This window comes from Hemiscyllium ocellatum, chromosome 24 (genome assembly GCF_020745735.1).
Source record: "Hemiscyllium ocellatum isolate sHemOce1 chromosome 24, sHemOce1.pat.X.cur, whole genome shotgun sequence".
Lineage (NCBI taxonomy): Eukaryota > Metazoa > Chordata > Chondrichthyes > Orectolobiformes > Hemiscylliidae > Hemiscyllium > Hemiscyllium ocellatum.
In genome coordinates this window covers 25,484,021-25,507,364 of record NC_083424.1, presented here as the reverse complement: position 1 = coordinate 25,507,364, position 23,344 = coordinate 25,484,021, and the positions used below count along the sequence as shown (strand labels likewise).

Genomic DNA, 23,344 nt, shown 5'->3' with positions numbered 1-23,344 from the left:
ACGTCATTACACAGTTGAACACATTCTTATGAAAAAAGTTCCTATTTTTAACTTCTTTTCACACTCAATGACTGTGTGACCAGAATGCTGAATTTTCCCTGTCTGAAAACATACTACCATTGCTTACTGCTGCATTTTTCATCGATAAATACCTTGATAAATAAATATTTCTTATGTAGCTTGCAAAACTGATCATATTAAAATGTTTAGTGATTCATTTGCATTATATATTATGCTCTGTTTCTTTACAGTGGGTTAAATTTAAAAATCAACTTCAAACTTAAGTTCTGTCCCACCAAGATCCCAAATCAGACTGCCAACTTTATGTTATGATTTCGTATAAGATCACCGAATCTTGTAACAATCTCAACCAGACAGCCAATTTTGTGTTACAATCTGGACAAGGAACAGCAATATTAATTTTTTAAGTAGACAGAATTTGAGATTCATGAGACCCAGTAAGAGAATAAAGACTTCACAGTTTTGAACAAACAACACTTTAGAACAATAATACCATCTAAATGCATGTGCAACTTATTTCTAACACCAGAATGAAGGTGTAGTCAACATTGGACAATGTCCTGTGCTTAATGCTTGAACACCCAATGCACATCAAATAGCAAATATGATCAGGACAGATCCCCTGGATTTCTCAATAATTCTCCCAGCTTTCAATAACACAGGGGATGTCATCTGCAAACCATGTGTCTCCTCACACATGCTGTTTGACTTGCTGAGTATCTTCTGCAGTCCTCTCATAACCTGGTGAAAGGTTTCCAAAATTTAGTGGACTTTGGATGAGTGACCACTCAAATCTTTAGACAGAAGGCAAAAAAGCGTGAGGAAATTTATACAATTATTTAATTATGTGTTGAACGCTTTTGCTTCCATATTTCCTTGATCTTTTACAGTGAATCAAATAGTCAGTAGGTTAAACAGTATTGGTAAACATTTTAACTTCTTCCTTCAGTTAACATTTCATGTTGGTGACTTTCATTCAGAACATCATTTAATTTTTGAAAATTGCTGATGTGCCATCCTTCAGACTTTATAATTAAATCACTATTTCAAAAGGACAGTGTTTGGACCCCAAGCTCCCAGAACACTGTTTCTCTTTAAGAGGCTGTAGACATTGGGTTTGTTTAATCAATTGCATGAAAATTCCAGTATTCAGTCACCTGCTCAACCTTGGAGACACCACGCAACAATTAGACTGTTCCAGTCTGGAACTGCAACAAGGCAGGATTTTCTTAATCTCATTTAGAAACAACCATAGCATTCTCCAAACCCTATCATGGCTTTTGATGACATTCCAACAAATAAAGCATCTGGACTAAACACGTTAGCATGCTTCTTAACAAGAAACAGCAGCTCCAATTTCCCACCACAGAAATAAGCCAGGCGGCCTGTGTTCATTTCCTAACTGTTCCAGAAATGTGTAATACTATTTCTGACTGCACAAAATATATAAACATATTGTAGTGCAGGCTTTTGTGGTAAAGTGGTAGAATCCCTACCTCTGAGACAGGAGGCTTGCATTCAGGCCCCACCTACTCCAGAGATATGTCTGACCAGGTTGAATAAATAACTAAATAGATCATAGTGTAGACACAATGACTGCAACGTTTGATAATCCTTGCTTATGGCTGGCTTTCCCTTTGTTGAACAGTTCGGGGATGCAGCCGCACACATTCTGCTGTAACTCTCGGTGACTGGAGTGATCCCCTTGACCCAGATGTTGAGACACAGACTGTTTATAAGCAGCTCTTACAAGGCAGAGAAAAGCTGAAGTGAGTAACTCAAGTTGCAGTATAACGTACGAATGTCATCTGAATGCTCTATCATAGAGAAGTGGATTTGACTTGATTTATTATTGTCACATGTACCGAGATACAGTCAGAAGAATTGATTTGCCTGCTAACCAGACAACTTATACCTAAGTACCTCAGGGTAATAGAACAGAATGCAGAATATAGTGTGACAGCTACAGAGAAGGTGCCGAGAAGGATCAACTTGATTATTGAAGAAGTCTGTTCATAAGTCTGATAACAGCGAGGAAGAAGCTGTTCTTAAATCTGTTGGTACATGTCTTCAAAATTTTGTATCTTCTGCCCAATGGAAGAGGGTAGAAGAGATCGTAAGCAGGGTGGGAGGGATATTTGATTATGCTCATAGAAAATGTACTGTGTGGAAGCAGGCCACGCGACCATTGAGTTAACACCAACCCTTCGAAGAGCATCCCACCTATACTCATGCCTCTACCCCTCTCCCTGTAACCCTGCATTGCCCATGGCTAATCCACCTAGCATTCACATCCTTGGACTCAATGGGGCAATTTAGCATGGTCAATCCACCTAACGTACATATCTTTGGACTGTGGGAGGAAATAGAGCACCTGGAGAAAATCAAGGCAGATATAGAGAAAATGTACTCCACACAGACAGTCCACCTGAGGGTGGAATCAAAATCAGGTCCCAGTTGCTGTGTGGCAGCAGTGCTAACCAGTCAATTACCATGCTGCCCAATGGGATGTTGGCTGCTTTCCTGAGGCAGTGGGAAATGTAGATGGAGTCAATAGAAGAAAGGCTTGTTTTTGGGATGGACTGGGCTGCATTCACATCAGTCTTAGTCGGAGTGGTTGCCATATCAAGCTGTGACATGTCCAGTAGTTTCAGCAGCCAAGTGGTACAGGTCCTTGAAGTGCATACTGATTTCTCATAATGTTGTTCCCATGGTCAGAATGATTTGCAGTAGAGTCTAGGAAAAAAAAACTAGCGTGGTTTCCAGGGAAATTTAATTTACAGTAACAGCTTTGCATTAAATGAGGGAGTAAATGGCAATGGACGGCTGCAAGAAGCAGGTGGATCAAGTATGTGTGACACTATAAAAGCTGTTTTCTTTATGTACTTTATTCCATCTAACTAGGCATTCAGTTAACACTCCCTATTCTTTGAATGCTTCAAGACCCTCTTGGAGTGGAGGGCCACGTTTGTTGTTTGTTGGTTTTTAAAATGATATAGTCAGGGTATGGGTAACAATGGAGGGCTGCTGTGGTGCAGTGACAATGTCGGATCCAGCAGCCCCTGGTTCAAGCCCCATTTCTTCCAAAAGTGTGTAATTATGTCTCTGAGCAGGTTGCTTAGAAGCAGTGGCAAGACCCAATAGTTGCCTGAGAAGATGGTGGATCAGCTTTTCTGTTCTTACAACATGTGCTTGGAGGTTGGGATATGAACTGGGGCAGGGCAGAGAAATGAGTGGCTGGCTCCCTTCAATAAGATGTAATAGTTGGACATTTACAGGAGCAAACTCTTCACTCAGCAGCCCCCAGGTCTCTCCAAACATCTAATGTACAGCTCAATGTTGAGCGTAGTGGCTCCATGCTCCTTATTGTAGCTGCACTCCAAGGAAGAGACCTTTTTTTTGAATAACTTTGACTGCTGGGAATTGAGCTTCCACTGGCATGATCTGTTTGATGATCAAGAATAACCTGCACATCTGTGGGGTGTGCTTTGTGAAAGTAAACCCATGGTGTGTAAAAGCCTAAACAGCCATATTGTTAATGAAACCCTGAACCTTATTGATCCTGCTCACATGCTGATTCTCAGTCAGCATTAAAAGAAGCTTGAAGGTATTCAGTGTACAACACAGATATCACTGATACCTCCCTCCAGCATAGATTGGCTCATAATGTTGATTTTGCCATAGAACCTGTGCCACAAAACTTTTGGACTGTGTCTGTGATAGCCACTGACCATTCTACATTGTAAGGAGGGAACATGCTCAGATCTTGTGCTCATTGTGTACGAAGACAGTCTGCCTTGTGTAGCATCAACCAACATTTCTTTGTTGTAATTGAAATAAGCCAAGAGGGGTCTGCATACTGTAAATTGCAGGTGATGTAACTAACAGATTTCAGCTAAAATCTTTGTCTCAATCATTAAAAAATAAAGCGGTTGTGAAATGAAACTTCTTGTGTCACAAATCACCACAGAAATTGCAGTATTAAATCCCAGAACTCATACATCCCAAGTCTCTCTTTAAACAACAAGAGCATTTTAATCCTCTATATTCTTTCCTATTATTCTTAATGGGAATTTATTTTTAATATTCTTTATGCAGGTGAAGAGTCTATTTCCAGTTTGATGGATAGAAGAGTGAATGTGTGTGTCTATGTGTTATATACTGTATATTATACTACCATTGACTTGCTTATTTTAATGACAGTTGCCTATCTACAGTCAAACCTTTGATCAACTTTATGGGGCACTTACAATTATGCATATGGTCTACTATGGGCTTGTGCATGATTTCCCAGTGCTTATCTACCCTCCCAGAGCACCAGCAGTAGCTATGACAAAATAAACCCTCAGCAAGAACGATTCTTCTCATCACAATACATCAGTATTCTTGTTTTTATTAAAGTCAACTGGAAGAATGCCCCGGACAATATTAGATTATGTTTCATTATTTACAAGTGACAGGAGAAACAAAGTTCCTGTTGTAATTAAGAGGTTTATTTCTGTTGATATGGTCACATTGTTTGAATCAGTGAACACAGGAAGCAATTCGCAACAAGATCAGTTGATCAATCAAGCTTGTGACTCAGGAGATTCCTCAGGCTAAAAATACTCAAGAAGACTGAAACCATAGATTACACCACTAGAGGTCAGTACATTACCAATCATCCCATACAGAGGGACAATTCAAAGTGGCTTCCCGTTTAAATTATCTAACATTTTTAAAGTAATCTTTGAATATTCATTGTTATCATCTCTGAATTTCCTCTCTTTTATTTCCAATATACCCGTGGTCAATAAACGGTAATCAGGACCAAAATAATAAAGGGTAAAGCCGTGCCCTATTAGCAATTACCTGTAGTGTTAGGTAAAGGGGTAAATGTAGGGGAATGGGTGGGTTGCGCTTTGACGGGTCAGTGTGGACTTGTTGGACCGAAGGGCCTGTTTCCACACTGTAAGTAATCTAATCTAATCTAATTACAGACTATTAATTAAAAAAAACAAGAATGGAATTGTCCAGTGAAGAACTCATGATGGTAATTTAGATTATTTAAACGCATCAATACACTGTCTTCATTAAAAAAGAGAATTGTAATGTGTGCTTGGCATACCAATGAGATGCATCATTGTGCATCAAAATATTAGTCATGTTGGAAATGCATTGTTTGGACATGAAATTATTATGACAAAGTTATAAGTGGCTGCATTCCCCTTTCTTGCTAATGAGTACAAACTTGACTTGCATCATAATATGAGGATTTTGAGACAAATTCCATACGACTTTGTGGATTTTGAATAGGTTAAAATTGGGCTGTTGCATCTGTAAAATGCCGGTTATATAGTGGTGCAGTGTTGTAAGTTAGTGCTTATGTTGCTAACCTAGTGATACACAGGCCCAGAATAATGATCCAGAGATGTGAGTTAAGTTCTAAATTTAAATTTAGTTGATTAAATAAAAATCAGGAACAAAGAAAAACTATTCTTAGTAATTGTGACCATCAAACTACTAGGAGATAATGAGGACTGCAGATGCTGGTCTGTCAGAGTTAATAAAGTGTGGCGCTAGAAAAGGCACAGCAGGCAGCATCCAAGGAGCAAGAGAGTTAATGTTTTGGGCGTAACCCTTCATCAGGAATGTGGAGGAGGGAGGGGGCTGCAAAATAAATTGGGGGGCTGGGTGTGGGGCTAGGCGAATGGTAGTGGCGATAGGTGGGTGAAGGTTGGAGGTGATTGTGATAGGTCGGTGGGAGTTGTGGAGTGGATAGGTGGGAAGGACGATGGACAAGTAGGAATTTCAAGAGGGGGAAGCTGAGTCAGAGGGTTGGATCTGGGATGGGGTGGTGGGAAACTGGTGAATTCAATGTTGAGGCCATGTGATTGTAGGCTCCCAGGGCGGAAGGTGAGGTATTCTTCCACCAGTTTGTGGGTGACCTTGTCTAGGTGGTGGAGAAGACCCAGGATGGACATGTCATTGGGGGAGTGGGGAGAGGAGTTGAAATGACTGGTCAATGTTGGAGAGTTATGAAAAAACATTAGTTCACTAATGGTCTTTAGGGATGGGAATCTATATGCTTTACCTGGGGTCTGGCCCAACCATGACTCCATACCCACAACAATCCTCATTCCTAACTACATTCTGAAATGACCAAGCAAGGCAACGATTTCTGTGACTGAACAAAAAGAAAAATAAACAAAAATGAACTGAGAGCAGCAGAAATTCTTAATTGTGAATTGTAATAACAATAGTACTTCTTGGAAATGATTTCAAACAAAATCAAAGTGAAAGAGCTCCAACTGTAAGAAATTTGCCTTCTGTTTTCTCTTTTTAGAAAGAAGTACCTTGAATCTTTAGATGCAGAAACTGTGATGGACCAGGAAGGAAGAATGCATGGCGTTGAGATTGAGGAAGGTAGTTGCCTTTTAGCATTAACTCTTATAGGTTGAAATTAACTACTTATTCAATGAGCCAGTACTTTCTCTCGAACTAGTAAAGTACTACTTTTATTATACCTAGCAAATCTTGTACCAATAACAGAGTCTGAGTACTGTCCTTGTTTAAAAAAATGTTGTTAAAAATGTCTTTGAGGCATTAATATCAGAGGATGAAATACAATGCCACAAGTCTACAAAATTATGTTGTACTCAAAGCTAAGTCTACTCAGGGTTTCAGAAATATTATAAACCCAAATAACGTTTTATAACTGTTCAAAAAACCAAAGAGCTGCAGATGTTGAAAATCAGAAACAAAATCAGAAATTGATGGAGAAGCTCAACAGGTCAGGCAACACCTGTAGAGTGAGAGAGCAGAATTAAGGTTTCAGTGTCAGTAACGTTTTGGATCCAGTGACTCTTCTTCAGAACATTAACTCTGCCTGCTCTCCACAGATGCTGCCTGACCTGCTGAGTTTTCCCAGCAATTTCTGATTTTGTTTCCGATTTTATGACTATTGACTGTCCTCAGGTCTATGGCACAGGTCAAGGTGCGCCATCCTTGGGCCTGGAGGCCGATGGGAAAAGGTTGTGAACATAAACAATGGGAAACACAGCAGGAGGATTGTTCTGGCATCGTAAAATCATCCAGGTTTTCTTTGAGCCGCTTACAGAATCACCAGGCACATTTTTTTTAAAAGATCTATTGGAATGTTTCTAAAGGAAGGTTTCCAAAAGAGAATATGCAATATCAATCTCAATGACAAACGTTTCCAGGTTTAAAATTCACACAGTCAAACAAATAGAAATGGAGAGGATGCTCTCAATCTGGTCATACTTCAGGCTGGAAGCATCAAATCTTTAAAGTTTCCATGGTTTAAACCTCAAAGTTGTCATTATTTGACAATGGCTGACACTTGTACTGCTCATCACTGTTGTCGGTGTTAATTTGTCATGATCCAAGTGTTACATTGAAGGATTGTGCAATTTTTTTTTGATTAGGCTGAATTACATTGCAGTGATATCGTGCCTCACCTTTCACAATCTATTGTATGCAGCAGGAGCTGACAAGAGGCGCTCCTTTCATGATCGAAGGATGTCAGCAGCTGCCAGGCTGCTGGATGTCGTGCAAGAGCTTGAACGTGCTCATCAGGCATTTGAACAGAGAGAGAAAGTGGTGCAAGCCAATGAGATGGTGGCTCCCTGAGTCGTACTGAGACAAGACAGCTGAAAAAAAATCACAGTTTGTGCAGTGTGCCACATACCAGTCCAGATGTACAGTGGATTTAACACAAGTGAATAAAACAACACAACTGTCAACCAACTGAAATGCAAACCTGCTGATGGGACTGATACTGAGAGCTGGGGAATGGGTCAGCCATTCCTTTACAAGCTGCATTGTTACTACAGATAAAACATTAAAGAGAAAGGGATTGTTATCAAATCCGAGCAACAGTGGGGGAAAGCTGCTTACTTGTTGCTGTTTAAGACTGAGGATGGGATTTCATCCACTGCTAATGTAAGGCAGCTGAGCGCAGGCACCCATTTATGCAAAGGCCGTGGCTACATTCTGAACATTTTCCTGTCTGTTCTTTGGAGATGTTTCAGTTCCATGCATTGTCTCCAGGTTTGTAATTGTACCACAGGAAACCAAAAACAATAAATGTCTGAAACCATACATCCCAACCAGATGTTGAGAACCCAGCATCTGTGGGGCAGCTCTGCGCCATAGACATGCATGTCAACTTGTCAAAGTACCACTGGATTGCTCAAAGCTGGTTCAGAAATCACAGCTAATTGTGGCAGTATTTTTGTTTTGTAAATCTCTTTTTGTGTGGCAGGAGGATGTCTTGCTGGATTAAGTGCAGTTAAGGGACTTAGGACATTGACAAATACGATGAAGTGAATTGCTATATTATATTGTAAGGGGCACTTATGTTTTCAATTGATCTTTCAACGTATCTACTTTCCTGACAGTCTGTTAAATTAATCAAATTGTTGTACTGCTTCACGATGAAAATCCAATTGGTAATAGTACACTCTCTGCAACATGTCGTTCAGAGGCCAGGGATTTTTGGAGCTGATTACTATTTCATCAGATATGCTGGGCTGGCCAGTTTCAAACGTGCTCGAGGTGTGTTCTTCGTTAAAGAGGTTAGGTCTGTATCTTTAATGTACATTTCAATAGCTTCTGCAGTTTCTCAGTGAACTTACACATTCCGCTAAGATGTTAGGAAAGGTGGTACACGTGAAATGTACTGGAACCTTTTAAGTTTTGTGTTAGGGAGCTTTGAGATTTGTAGCTCAGGTTGAGCTTCAAAATGCAAAGGAGATACGCATGACCTAATCTGTGAGATATGAACATTTGGTGACATGATCTTCAAAGCAAGCCATGAAGCACAAAATTTGGATGTAGGTTTGCTCGCTAAGCTGAGAATGCCATGCTTCTAGGAATTCTCGTGCATGTCTCTGTTTGGCTTGTCCTAGGGTGGATGTGTTGTCCCAGTATTTATTACACCTAACCATTGAAATGCCATTAAAATTTCTAAAACAAAATTTATTCGTTAAAGTTGCTAAGACCAAGTAGTAGTTTTGTACATTAATATTCAGTACTTCCAAAGAGCAAAATGTTTTTTGCTTCAGCCTTTGCAGGAACACAGGGCATTTCAGTCAGATTTTGAAATTTATTGTTTGCCGTGTCATGGAGGTTTGCACCTTAGCTAAATCCTTTCTTTATGGCATTTCTTTCTGGTATATTTTTTGATCCACTAGGATTAAGTAACATTAGGTGATGTCTTACACAGGATAGGAGATGTAATCAGTTGTATCCTGCATCAGTGTCGCAGATTTACAATAGCGTAGAAGGAGGCCTTTTGGTCCATCATGTCCGCACTAGCTCTTTGAATGACCATTTCAACCAATGCCATTTCCCTGCATCCCTGCATTTTGATAACAGCACCCCTCCCAACACTTCCTTTTCAATTGACAGTCTAACTCCTGTTGACTGCATTAGTTGAACTTGCCATTGTCACACTCTCAGGCAATGCATTCCAGGCTTTAATCACTCACTGAGTCAAAATGTCTATCTTCTCATCTCTTTTACATATTTTGTCAATTACTTAAAATCTGTGCCTTCTTGCTCTCAATCATTTCACCCATCTATCTGTCCAGAGCCCTCATGATTTTGAGTACCTCATTCAGACCGCCTCCACCGGTTTCATGGATAAATGATTTGGATTGTTCAAGTTGGAAAACAACAGTAAGAATTATTGGAAAACCCCTACCCTTAAATTGCCCATATCCCCTCACCCTCACTAACTCTCTGCACAGCCAGGACCGTATCATCTATTTTTGTTTGGTCATGTTTAGCAAGACTCATGGCAAAATGCCACTCTGATTGTATCTTATTGCGGGCTTGTTGGCAGTGTGAATCAAATGTTCCTGGGTGTTTGATTTACTTTGAATTGTCTGCATTTGCAGCTTCAAATTAATGTAAATTTCTATGTTGTACCCTCTGTCGTGCTGTAAGTCCAGCACTGCTGCCAACAGGAGGAAGACATTTAAAGAAAGCTGTTAATTCAGAACACCACTAAAAGAGTGTTTGCACCATTCTGGGCTCAAAACCATTCAATGGCAACACTAGATTATTAGACTGCAAAAGAGTAACATCATGAAATAGAAACTTATAAATTATGTAACGTCAGTGGAATTGTACATTGAACACCTTCCAGGGCAAAATGAATAAATCTCTGGGAAAGTATGTTTTTCTTTGACAAAGGTAGAAATTGAGGAAATTTGTCACTCTTTCAGGACAAAATGAGATTTAATTTTTCACTTATTGAACTCCAGCCTCCACTCCTATTTTTAAAACATTTTTCTTTTCCGTAACCTTTCCTGTTACCTTCTATCAAGGATTTCCACCCCCTCCCCTGCCATGCCTCCATACAATGTATGCCAGTGCGAAGGTAAAGATCATCTTGACATAGTCTTACCAGACTGTAGGGCTGTTCCCTCACCGAGAGAGACAACTGGTAGTGGTTTAACCGGAGGGTCACCATCTCAGGCAGGGGGAGAGTTGTGAATGAAGATAAGTTGCTCCTAACACAGGTTGCTCACAAGCTGCCCTCTCTAGGATATTGTGTGATTATGCAACAAGCATTAACGGTACTGTGCATATCAGAATAAACACGCCACACACCTCAAAATATCAGGGGATTATTGCCTATTCCATTCTGGAAGATTTTGTCTAATAATCTCTTTTCAGCATGTTTTGTTCATGTGGTCCAGGATATTGGAATCTGAAGCACAGGCAGACCCGTAAACATTGCTTTGTTTACCATGTCCCAGCCAACAAACCACACATACATTAACTTGCACCAAAAGGCCATAGTCTTTTTACAGACAGAAAATGTGTGGAGCTGATACAGGCAAGAGGCTTTGCTGTTTTGGAATATAGTTTTCAGTGAGTCTTGCCTTTCTTCAGTAGTTCCCTTGAATTCAGAGCTGCAAAGCCTTCGAGTTGCTTCCTGATGGCCATCATTCACCAGTAGATGTTCTGTATCGTAATGTAGCAATGCTTACATGACTCGCAGACTTAAAAACCTTCTGTAAATGTAGTGCCATTGTTGGAGGGTGGTGGGGAATGTGTAGCAGTGCACAGCTGGGGGACTATACTGTGTTTGATATAGAAAGAAGCTCCAAAGTTCAACACTGCCATTTTACTACAATCAGCTTTGCACCAAAGCCTTTATTGTATTGATTCCGATGTTGTTTTGGCTTCTAGTTGTATAATGCAGTCAAATGCTGAGATGAAGTGATTTAAATTCCAAGATTTCACAATCGTGAGTGTGTCCAGTTTTATATTCAATGTGCAGTGCACAGTATGGTATTGCAACAAACATTGGTGCATGATGTCTAAGGTACCTCTAATTGCAGAGTAATTGTGATTTACGTATTTTATCACATCTGACAATGATACTGTGACTGTGTAGGTGAGAATTATGTTTATATGTATATACATGTTATCTGAGGTGGTGGAGTGGCCCATGTATCAGCGCTGCCTTAAACTTGCCATTGTAAGTATATCTGAACAACATTTTTAAGTGATTTTATTTTTTAAAATGCAACTGTTGTATAGTGGGCATTGATATTTGCTGCCTGTGAATGTATAATGATTTGTTCTAATTCTATAAAGTGGTCTTTTGTTGCTGAACGTGAGTCAGTGCCAATAAGTGATCCAGATAGAATGATACATAGCCAAGTGATATTTGCCAGATTTGTATTTATTTCCCAGTTTTCTAAAAGCATCTACTGTGCTTTTTGCTGAGAATTTTCAAATTAAATGTGTGATGGATAGGTATTTGCCTTTAATGTGATGACCTTTGTCAGAAATTAGGCTGTGGAACTTTATGTATTTTGCACAGCATTAAATATCTATTATATGTACATGAATGTGCTCTTCTTAAATTTTATCGTGAATATCCAAAAAACAGAAATAAAAATTATTAAACACACTAAAAAAAAACTCTTTGTTCTGACCATGCATTTTATTCTCATGCTGGAGTACACATACAGCATCTCTGCCATACCGTCTGCACCTACCAAGGGACAAAGGAATGGCTGGACAAAAAAAGACCAAATGTCCTCCATGAGTCTTGTGACAAATTAATGACAGACCACACTTATGGTTATTGTCTCATTAACCTGTGCAGAGATTTAATATCACGTCTCCAGAATAGACGGAACTTGAACTCAGGCCATCTGGCCTAGAGGTAGGGAACATACCATTGTGTCACAAGACTCCCAAGACTTACCTTTATATAATTTTACATCCACCAACGCATTGTACAGTCAATTAAATCCTTTGATGCACAATCACTATCACTATAACAGAAATGCAGGAGCCAATTTGCACCGTGGGCACCACGGGCAGCACGGTGGCACAGTGGTTAGCACTGCTGCCTCACAGCGCCTGAGACCTGGGTTCAATTCCCGACTCAGGCGACTGACTGTGTGGAGTTTGCATGTTCTCCCCGTGTCTGCGTGGGTTTCCTCCGGGTGCTCCGGTTTCCTCCCACAGTGTGCGGGTCAGGTGAATTGGCAATGCTAAATTGCCCGTAGTGTTACGTAAGGGGTAAATGTAGGGGTATGGGTGGGTTGCGCTTCGGCGGGTCGGTGTGGACTTGTTGGGCCGAAGGGCCTGTTTCCACACTGTAAGTAATCTAATAGTTCCTATGATTCACGGTGTTACATTGACCAGATAATCTATTTTTGTGGTGTTTATTGAGGATAAATATTGGCCAAGATAGCAGGGAGAGCTCCTCTGCTCTTCCTCAAAATATGTCCATCAGAATTAGTATAGTCACCAAGAATGGACAAATATTGCTTCAGTTTAAAATCTCATCCAGAAGATGGCACCTGTAAGAATGCAGCATTCCCTCAGTACCACACTGGAATGTCAGCTTTGATTTTATGCTCAGGTTCTGGGTTGGGACTTGTTCTTTAAATATTCTGATTTTAGGGTGAGAATACTACTAACTAAGCCCTAATAGTGCACTTAGTCATGGGATGATACTGAAACAGTGGAATTGTTGAGTTATCCCAGCAATTAATCTCCACAATTATTCTACAAAAGTGAAAACTTGAGGTGATTTTAAAAAACCCAGGGACAGAGGTTTTTGAACTGTAGGCACAAAATCACTTTTGAAGATTACTACATTTACCACATCTCATTGAGGTCTATTGCACAGAAAAGGGCCCTTTAGCCCATCGAGTCTGCACCAGTCAGAAACAAGCACCTATCTATTCTAGTCTCAGTTTCCAGTACTTGGCCCATAGCCTTGTATTCCTTGGCATTGCAAGTGCACATCAAGCCTCTAAATATATATATTTGTCCCAAAATGTTACTTCCTGAAAGAAATCTACAGTATTAGTATGAATTGCCTAGGAATGAATGCTTGATAACTGCTCGATGCAGTAACTGTAGTGCATAATGAATATTTCCCTATCAATAGAATCTTAATGTGACATATTGACCAGATATTAAAAGGCCGATAAAAAGTTAATATTTCAAACACAATGGGCCGAATTTTGCCATATTTTGATGAAGTGTCATTATCATTGAGTTGCATTGAGGATTTGTCTCTAAGAGATCCAGCAGATTTTCTCACACTGTTGTCCCCAAAGGTGCCTCATTGATTACCCTTTCCCTTCCCATCCTTTAGGGCATGCTGCTTATCCGAAACTGACATGTTTCTTCCCCTCGCAGTAGCTGGCAGTAATCACCATTGTCAGGACCACAGTCCGGGATCCCTGCTGCTGTCACCATCTTTAAAATGCACTTGTGTGTCTGGTTCAGCACTGGCTGTCCGGAATTGTCCTGCACGGTTCATGATAATTTCCCTGCACATTGTTGACCCACTTTGTAGACAGAAACCTCAGGACTGGGAGGTGGCTGCTCCGATTTTCACATCAGGAATTCTCAGCGCCCAGCTTCTATCCAGTGTATGGTGGGATGGGAGCCTGCATATTGACGAGGTGAAATTCGGCTGTATGAGGGCTATCAAGAGTGATCATCCACATTCATAGGCCTCTCACTGTTAAAATACTATAACCTTACTAATAAGAAATGTCTGGAACACCATTGGAAAGTGCAATTTGTTGCTCCCAATGTCAACAAAGGTCTTGCATGATTTCTTACGCGTTTCTCCCACATTTCACACTACAGCTCATCTCCTTCAGGGCCCCTCAGGCAAAGTAATACATTACAAAAATCAAGGGATTGGTCATGCAATGTGAGGATATGACAAGCATTAACCTTCATTATGGCCTGGGGAAGTTCCAAATTCCTTACAAATCATTGCTTTTAGTCTGGCTAAAAAAAACACCAACGCTATAATATGTTGGTTTCATTGCTGGTTTGTTACCAGCTAAATGAAAAACATGTCACTCACAGATTTTATAACCTTCGAATGAACTCTGAATTACAACAACAAGTACAACCTGTAACCAAATCATTATTCATGGTGGCAATTGCTGGAATTTTGCAAATAATCGTAACTGGGAGAAATAAAACTCTTCACCTTTGACTCTGGTTACATTGTTAGATCCTCCAAAGATAAATTTGGTATAAATTAAGCATAACATTGAACCTTTTAATTTCAAATGCATTACCTTAGTTTACACTGAAGCAAAGAAACAGAGATTAGGAGCAGCATGAGGCCATTTGGCCCTTTGAATGTGCTCTGCTATTCAATATGATCATGATTGATTTTCCAACTCAGTACACCGTTCCCATTTTCTCTTCACATCCCTTGGGTCTCTTTAGCCCTAAGAACTATATCTAACTTCTTCATGAAAACATTCAGTGTTTTTGACTCAACTGCTTTCTTAACAGAAAATTACACTCTGTATCCCCAGTAATTTCTGTTATTCAATGCTGTCAGATTAAAAGATTCTTTTGTGTAGAGGTTTTTACTCACCAATAATTTAACTATTGAATAAGAAACATTTTCCTACTTAGTTTCTGGATATATTACCCTTTATGGGTTTTCTGAATTATGACATGGTACCACTTAGTGACATAATCAATGTTCAATATTCCCTGGATGCCATTGAACGTTTCTTTGCCAGGCCAATATCCAGACAAAGTGTTGTGAGCCTCAGGCCAGACAATCTTGCTACTGCATTCCAGTTTACTGGAATATATTGCACTGTTATATAGTCATCTTGATTTTTGAAGGTGGAACATTCATTCTTTTGAAAGAAAACTTGCATGTATACAGTAATACTCACTAGATGCCACCAAAACCTTTTACAGTCAATTAAGGAAGATCAAGACTGGCAGGAAGTTGTCAAATCAGAGAATGGTGGATTAGCTTCTTTAGGTCTATGACAGGGACATTGGAATGTGTCCAGTCAGGTGTTTAGATCCTGTCAGTTTTATAGCTACACAGCAAATTTTAATCCATTTAACTATTCAGGTCACCCTCCAAGCTCTGCAACTCTCACTCAGAGTTGGGGACTTTCCTCGAGGTTTCCAGTCTCAGAGTAAATGCCCTTCGAAACTTCTCGGACGATACCTGGGTAGTCCGTGCATTGGGACATCCTTTAGATCCAGTGGCACACCTTTCAGAATCTGTTGTTACAAAGAATATCTTTCCATCTGGACCAGTGTCATCTTGTTTGTCACACAGAGAAGACATATTGAATTAACTGTAATTAAAAAGCAAAACAACTTCATAATGGAGTCATAGAGTTGTAAAGCACGGAAAAAAAATCTAACAACTGCACCAATGCCATCCTTGATTTACAGAGCTATCCTACAACCTTTACCCAGCTTACTTTTCTTTTTGAATGTCACATCTCTCTCAAAACTCCATCTTTGTCATCCTGCAGCCACATAGAGTCATAGAGATGTACAGCACAGAAACAGACTCTTCTGCACAACTTGTCCGTGCCAACCAGATATCCTAAATTAATCTAGTCCTACTTATCAACACTTGGTCCATATCCTTCTCAACCCTTCCTATTCAAATGCCCATCCAGATACCTTTTAGGTGTTGTTATTGTACTAGCCTCTGCCACTTCCTCTGACAGCTTGTTCCATACATACACCACACTGTGTGAAAGAGTTGTCCCTTAGGTCCTTTTTAAATCTTTCCCCTCTCACCTTAAACTCATGCCGTCTAGTTTTCAACTCCCCTATCTTGGGAAAAATACCTTGTCTATTTACCCTATCCATTCCCCTCATGATTTTATGAACCTCTTTAAGGTCACCCTTTAGCCTCCAATGCTCCAGGAAAAATAGCTCCAGCCCAGAGATGAGGGGTTTGTCGTATGAAGAGAGATTGAACAGTTTCGGCCTATACTCTCTGGAATTTAGAAGAATGAGGGGAGATCAAATTGAGGCATCCAAGATGATAAAAGATGTGGATTAAATAGACATGGAGTGGATTCTTCCTGTTGTGGACCATTCCAGGATGAGCGATCATAGTCTTAGAATAAGGGGTAGCAAATTTAAAACAGAGGTGAGGAGATACTAACTCTCCAAAAAGGTGGTGGAATTCGCTACCTCAGTGTGGTGGATGCTGGGATGGTGAGTAAATTTAAGGAGGAGTTAGATAGATTTTTAATTAGTAATGAGTTGAAGGGTCATGGGGAGGTCAGGAAAGTAGGTGTGAGGAGCATGTCAGCCATAATCACATGGCAGAACAAACTCAATGGGCTGAATGGCCTAATTCTGCTCCTATATCTTATGAACTGATGAACTAAGCCTATTCAGCCCCTCTCTCTGTAGCTCAACCCCTCCAACCCTGACAACATGCTTGGAAAGTTTGCTGAACCCTTTCAAGTTTAACAATATCTTTCCTATAACACGGAGATCAAAATTGAATGCAGTATTCTAAAAATTGTTTAACCAATGTTCTGTACAGCCGCAACATGACCTCCGAACTCCTATACTCAATACTCTGGCCAATAAAAGAAAGCATACCATACGCCTTCTTCACTATCCTATCTACTTGTGACTCCTCATTCAAGGAATTCCTTGAACGAGGAATTCAAGGAATTTGTTCAGCAACACTCCCTGGGACCTTACCATTAAGTGTATAAGTCCTACCCTGATTTGCCTTTCCAAAATGCAGCACCTCACGTTTATCTAAAACTCCTCCTTGTTTGGAATAATGGCAGTCTCTTCTCCATGAGACAATTTAAACCTTCATCTGTCTGCTTTAGGCAAACAGATAAACCGCTGAAGTAAATTTGTGAAGCTTTTCGAATACAGACCCTGGAGGTGTAGTGTCGCCCAACATATATTTGAAATGTGTCGTTGATCAACCTAAGCCAATGATGAATTGGGAAAATGTGAAACCACTATGGAGCCACAAGGTCACACAGTCTGATCTTTCAAAATTTGTTGGCATCAAGATGCCAAAAGGGATAATGAGGCATTCCATCACTAAGCTCTTGTTTAAACGCAGAGATCGGGCTTAAAGAAATTGTCCTCAACTTCATTATTGAATAACACTAATTCATCGTTGGGAACAGTAAAACAAAATGTGAGCTAGAATGTAAAGTATTTCATTGAATTTCAGTTTAAGTTGATTGTAATAAGATTTGGATTGAGTAAATTACCTAGTCTAATAAGTGCAAAAGTGTCAGCAAGGAAATGTTTTAGAAGTAATACAAGACTTTCCACCCAATCCCATTTAGAGGAAGTTAAGTTGGAAAATGCAATTTTGAACAAATTACAAAACAGTATTTTATCAAGCATCATCCTATTAGGGGCATTCTTAACTCAATGCTGAAGTCAATAGAATATGATAGCATAGTGCTTATTGTTGTATTTTGTCACATAATCAGTACATTAGAACGCCTTCAAGAAACATGCTCATAATATCAATACAACATCATAGTATGTGACTGAGGGTGAAACGGTCTCATATTCCATCTTATCCTGCAGACCACTTGAAGCATGACATACTGCTGGAATCATACTGTTCAGTTTCAAACAATTGTAAAACGCATACCATAATATCCATTCCTGTATCTTATGTTAGAAGGGATAACATAAGGATTGCTACTTCAAGTGTTTACCTTGTCACACATAGGGCCATCCTTCTTCAGCAAATCGCTCAGCAGATATACCTTGTCTGTGAATTTGGGAATAAATGGCAAGAGGAAATTAAAATTTTCAAGGCAATGTTGCAGATCCTTTTCATCCTGCATGTTTGGGGTTTTCTTTAGCATCTTTGACCTTCCCGGATTGAGGAGGACTCCAGTTTGGAGTTATCAGACTTGAAGGAGGAGTTTATCAGACTGACGTTGGCTCTTTTAATGTTAAATGATAATCCTCGTCACCATATCAGTAGGTTCTTTGATTCTCTCAAGTATATTCAATCAGCAAAACCTCATAAAATCATAGAATCCCTATCTTAGCAAATCATACAAAATACAATCAACAACCCCAGGACAGAAATGATTCTCAAAATGAATGCATTGTAAACAGGCTTTGACATGTTCCTTTTGCAAGAAATTGTCCTGTCAAATACTCAGCTGAAAATCAGCTGAAAATGTGTTGCTGGAAAAGCACAGCAGGTCAGGCAGCATCCAAGGAGCAGGAGAGTCGACGTTTCGGGCATGAGCCCTTCTTCAGGAAATCTGAAGAACTCAGCACTCCCATGCTGGCCTCTTACCTGCTCCCCCCCCCGGCCCGGCCTCTTAACTGCCCGAATTCCTGAACAAGGGCTCATGCCCAAAATGTCGACTCTCCTGCTCCTTGAATGCTGCCTGATTTGTTGTGCTTTTCCAGCAACACATTTTCAGCTCTGATCTCCAGCATCTGCAGTCCTCACTTTACACTGCACGAGATTTCCTCTGGCATTTGACATCGTGCAGTTTCACACATGCTTATTTGACAACAAGTTAGCTGTTGAAATAGATCATGCATCATTTGAAATGACCACAAACCATTGGCAGTGCACTGCCACACCTGCTGCATCTCCTTGTCAAAGGCAAGAGTATGGCTTTTAAATGAGCCAAGCACCAGGATGAATACATCTAATACACGAAGCGAGTTACCCAGCCCAAAGACCAAGATACTCCTCTTGATCTACATATTGATGCTCTTGACCATGAACCTGAAGACTTTCTCAAGGTCGATCTGTCACCATCTGGTCAGCTCCAGTGTGAACAGTCACAGTTGGTACCTGCCAAAGATGGGCACTGACAAGATTTGTAGAAGGGACAATATTAAAAAAGTACATGGGAAGATTTGTTCATTTTGGCCATACAAAGAGTAACTTGTTGTGTCATGAAAAGTCAGTTTTGAGGTCAAACAAGCTAAACAGTCAGAGTCACAGAGCTGTACAGCATGGAAACTGACCCTTTGGAGCAACTCATCCATGCTGACCAGATATCCTCAATTAATCTAGTCGCATATATCAGTATTTGGCAAGTGCTTAAAAAAGAAAATTATACTAAGGTATCATGTCCTTGTTACAGCAGGGACACAGGGGCACTGAATGCTCAAGACTGTTAGTACACGAACGAAACAAAGAAATGCAGGTTTTGGAAATCTGAAACAAAACTGTGACTCAGTATACTCGCCTGCAGCGAATTCAAGATAGTCAATGGCTTGTGAATGTATTTGAGGCTTTCCTCCTGTATCAAACTCAACAGCAGGGGGAGCCACGACATCTGAACAAAGTTCCATTTATTCCTTAGATGCATGTAACAACAGACCTACTCACACCCCATTGAAACGTTAACCTCCTTGTGATACATTACTTCTCTGAATTTCCAGTTGGTTGATGACTTCACAAACAATCACTGACCTGATGAGCACCATTTTACTACATTCAGTATCCTGGGATAAGTAGTGTTTGATAACAGAGAACAATTCATGGGCAAACCATTTCAAGGCATGTTCTAATTGGGGGAATGGAATGGAATGGAATTGAACTGAATTGAATTTATTGTCACCTGTACTGAGGCACAGTGAAAAGTTTTGGCTTGTGAGCAATACAAGTAGATCATAAAGTTAAGTAACATAGATAAGTAAATAATAGCCATCAGCGGGAAAAACAAAAATACAGGTACAGGCAAATGTTAAGAGTTTGTGAGTCCATTCAGAATTCTACAACAGTAGGGTAGAAACTGTTTCGAAACCAGCTGGTGCGTGTGTTCAGGCTTCTGTACCTTCTCCCTGATGGTTGAAGTTGTAGAAAAACATTGCCAGGGTGGGATTGATCTTTGAGAATGCTGGCTGCGTTTCCTTGACAGTGGGCCTGGTAGATGGATTCTATGCATGGGAGGTTGGCCTTTGTGATTGTCCGGGCCGAGTTCACCACTCTCTGTAACTGTCTCCGATCTTGAATGGTACATTTGCCATAGCAGATAGTGATACATCCAGTCAGAATGCTCTTGATGGCGCACCTATAAAAGTTGGCAAGGGTATTCGCTGTCATGCCAAATTTCCTCAGCTGCCTGCGGAAGAAGAGACTTTGTTGGGCCTTTGTAATCAGTGCGTCCACAAGAAGAGTCCAAGAAAGCTTGTCGTGGATGACCACTCCCAGAAGCTTGGCACTCTCCACACGTTCCACCTCTGTGCTGTTAATGTGTTGGGGGGCATGAGTAACATCCAGCCAAAAGTCAATAACGAGTTCCTTGGTTTTGCCGGCATTGAGCGCTAGGTTGTTCTCAATGCACCATTTTTCCAGGTCTTCCACCTCCCGTCTGTAGCCAAACCAAGTCATCACACTGTCCATGCTCAAACAGCCTGGCAGAATGTGTGATAACGTCTATCTAATCAATGATCATCAATTGTCAAGCAAGATTTTCACATTAACATTGCTGCATTTTTGTGTATCAAAAATAGAGGAGGGCTTACCATTCCCTGTACAATTCGTGCTAGGAAGGCAAGTGCAAATGACCTTGCACAGTAACCTTCTGAGACATAGATTCTTCTTCAAAATCAGAAGAGGATGAAAGAGATGCACATGATTTAGCAGATAGAGAATGATCAAAAATATGTATTGGGGAGACAGATGGAATTATAAATATAAATACAAATACTTGATCACCAGCAAAGATTACTAAAATATGCAGCTGGCCCAGGTCATTTCTGATCATGGTGCTTCATCACAAAGGAACAGAAACAAGATCAGATCAATTACAGTGCACTGAGCATCAATCAACCATGCGGACAGTGACAAAGAATACACCAATAATGATGATTGGGATGCTGGAAAAGCACAGCAGGTCAGGCAGCATCCGAGGAGTAGGAAATGCCTGACCTGCTGTGCTTTTCTAGCACCACTCTAATCGAGACTCTGATTTTCAGCATCTGCAGTCCTCACTTTTGCCGCAACAGAGAACAGTGCAAACCCCTCCAAATGTGTACAATCACCAGATCAGAATATGTTGTCTATTTTCCAAAGGCTTATATGGAAGTTTTCTGTTTTATATCTTTTAAACTCTGTTTTATATGTTTGTGTATTTGTTTGTGTAATTACCGAATTGATAACATGTGCCAATGTACAAACATGGCCCTTTGGCATGTGTTTACCTTGGAAAAAGTTGGACGTTAGTTCTCATTGTCAGCTTGACAGTATAATCTAAGAAATTTGCTCAGGATATCATCACTGTATCATAGCATGTGACCCAAGGATATAAAGATCTCATACACCATCTTACCCTAGGCATCACTTGAAACATGACATGTAATTGGAAGCTTGCTACTCAATTGTAATCCAATGGATTTTTGAACAACATGATAGCCAAAATCAATTGCTTATGTGAAGGGTGATAACATAAGCATTTCTGCATTAGGTAAAATATACTGTTGGAGGCAAAAATCACATCCTTATGTGAGTGGACAAAATACTCACAAGGGAATAATTCACAGGGAATGAGATCACCATGATTGTGTGAGAATTGGAATCCAGTTGCTTAAATATGTGGAAATGTAAGCAAGATGGTTTGAAAGTTTTCAGGCCCAATTCTATATTTGGGCTAATAGGTGAGTTTTGAATGAATGAAAATCCCACCCCTCCCCTTTAGGTCTGAATGTGACTCCAATCTGATACTGATGTGTTGCCAAGTAAACCAATCATCCATTTATCCCTCAAAGTACAGAGTGTTCTGCTATAACGTATGTTTCGTTAATGCGAATTCGCTGTATTGTGATTGACAAATTGGGGATACTGTTTCTAAAATGCAACCTTTTAAAGTGTGGGAATGCTAACCTCCTTGTGATGCATTACTTCTCTGAATTTCCCATTGGTTGATGACTTCACAAACAATCATCACTGACCTGGTGAACACTATTTTAACACATTCAGCATCCTGGGATAGGTAGTGTCTGACAACAGAGCACAATTCATGGGCAAACCATTTCAAGGTTGAGATAGCAAAGTGGGAAATTGGTGGCCTTCTTTGACAAAGCATGACGTTGAATTTCCTTTTACATTTGTATCTGGAGAAATATGTGGTCAAAGCATTAACAAATACCCAGGATAAAAGATTGAGGAAAGTCAGGCTTAGTGTGTTATGGTCATAATTATACTACTCCTAAATTTCATTGATCAACCTGTATTGACACAAATTTCTGTTCATCAGATTGGCTATGCATACCTTGAAATAAAACCTATGTCCAAATTTTCTGTAATTATACTGACTCAAAATCCATGTAAAATGTAAACCACAATTTTGGGCACAGCAGGAAACAAAGTCTTTCAACTGAATCTCATTTGATTTTTTGGCAACTCTTTGTTTTAAGGGATTTAGGGAGTAGGTTTGCTCACTGAGCTGTAGGTTTGATATCCAGACGTTTCATTACATGGCTAGGTAACATCATCAGTGGCGACCTCCAAGTGAAGCGAAGCTGTTGTCTCCTGCTTTCTATTTATATGTTTGTCCTGAATGGGGTTCCTGGGGTTTGTGGTGATGTCATTTCCTGTTCATTTTCTGAGGGGTTGATAGATGGCATCTAGATCTGTGTTTGTTTATGGCATTGTGGTTGGAGTGCCAGGCCTCTAGGAATTCTCTGGCATGTCTTTGCTTGGCCTGTCCCAGGATAGATTCACAAACCTTGCATCTTTGTTTTAAATTATCTTTGCTGAGGTCTGCACTGCATTTTTCTTTGAATACATTTTTATGATGTACCAATATAAATTGTATTAATAGTTCAAAATCCTGGTGGATTTCAACTTTTCATTTACGTGTGCCTAATGTGTGTGAATAATAATTAGATGGCTTGATCTAAAGTTGTAATTTTGGTACTCAGACAGGAATATGTATTGTGAATTTTGTGCTTTCCCAGGGCCCCAATTTTTGATGCTAATTTCTACTTTTTCATCACCAATTTTACGTAGGATGTATGTTAATGAATTTGACAG

At 40.0% G+C, this 23,344-nt stretch overlaps 1 protein-coding gene across 2 annotated transcripts in view; it reads left to right on the top strand.

Annotated features, from left to right (window-relative positions):
* The window catches only part of LOC132827109 (rasGAP-activating-like protein 1), a 267,843-nt gene extending 255,967 nt beyond the window's left edge, over positions 1-11,876 (top strand). The window contains exons 20-22 of one of the 2 annotated variants that reach the window (XM_060843598.1): positions 1,670-1,790; positions 6,347-6,426; positions 7,508-11,876. In XM_060843598.1, coding sequence (XP_060699581.1) covers positions 1,670-1,790; positions 6,347-6,426; positions 7,508-7,653 — 347 coding nt within the window. In that variant the 3' untranslated portion in view covers positions 7,654-11,876. Of the gene's footprint in view, positions 1-1,669; positions 1,791-6,346; positions 6,427-7,504 lie in introns of both variants that reach the window. The other variant, XM_060843597.1, reaches the window with a different exon arrangement.
* The last annotated feature ends 11,468 nt before the right edge of the window (positions 11,877-23,344 follow it).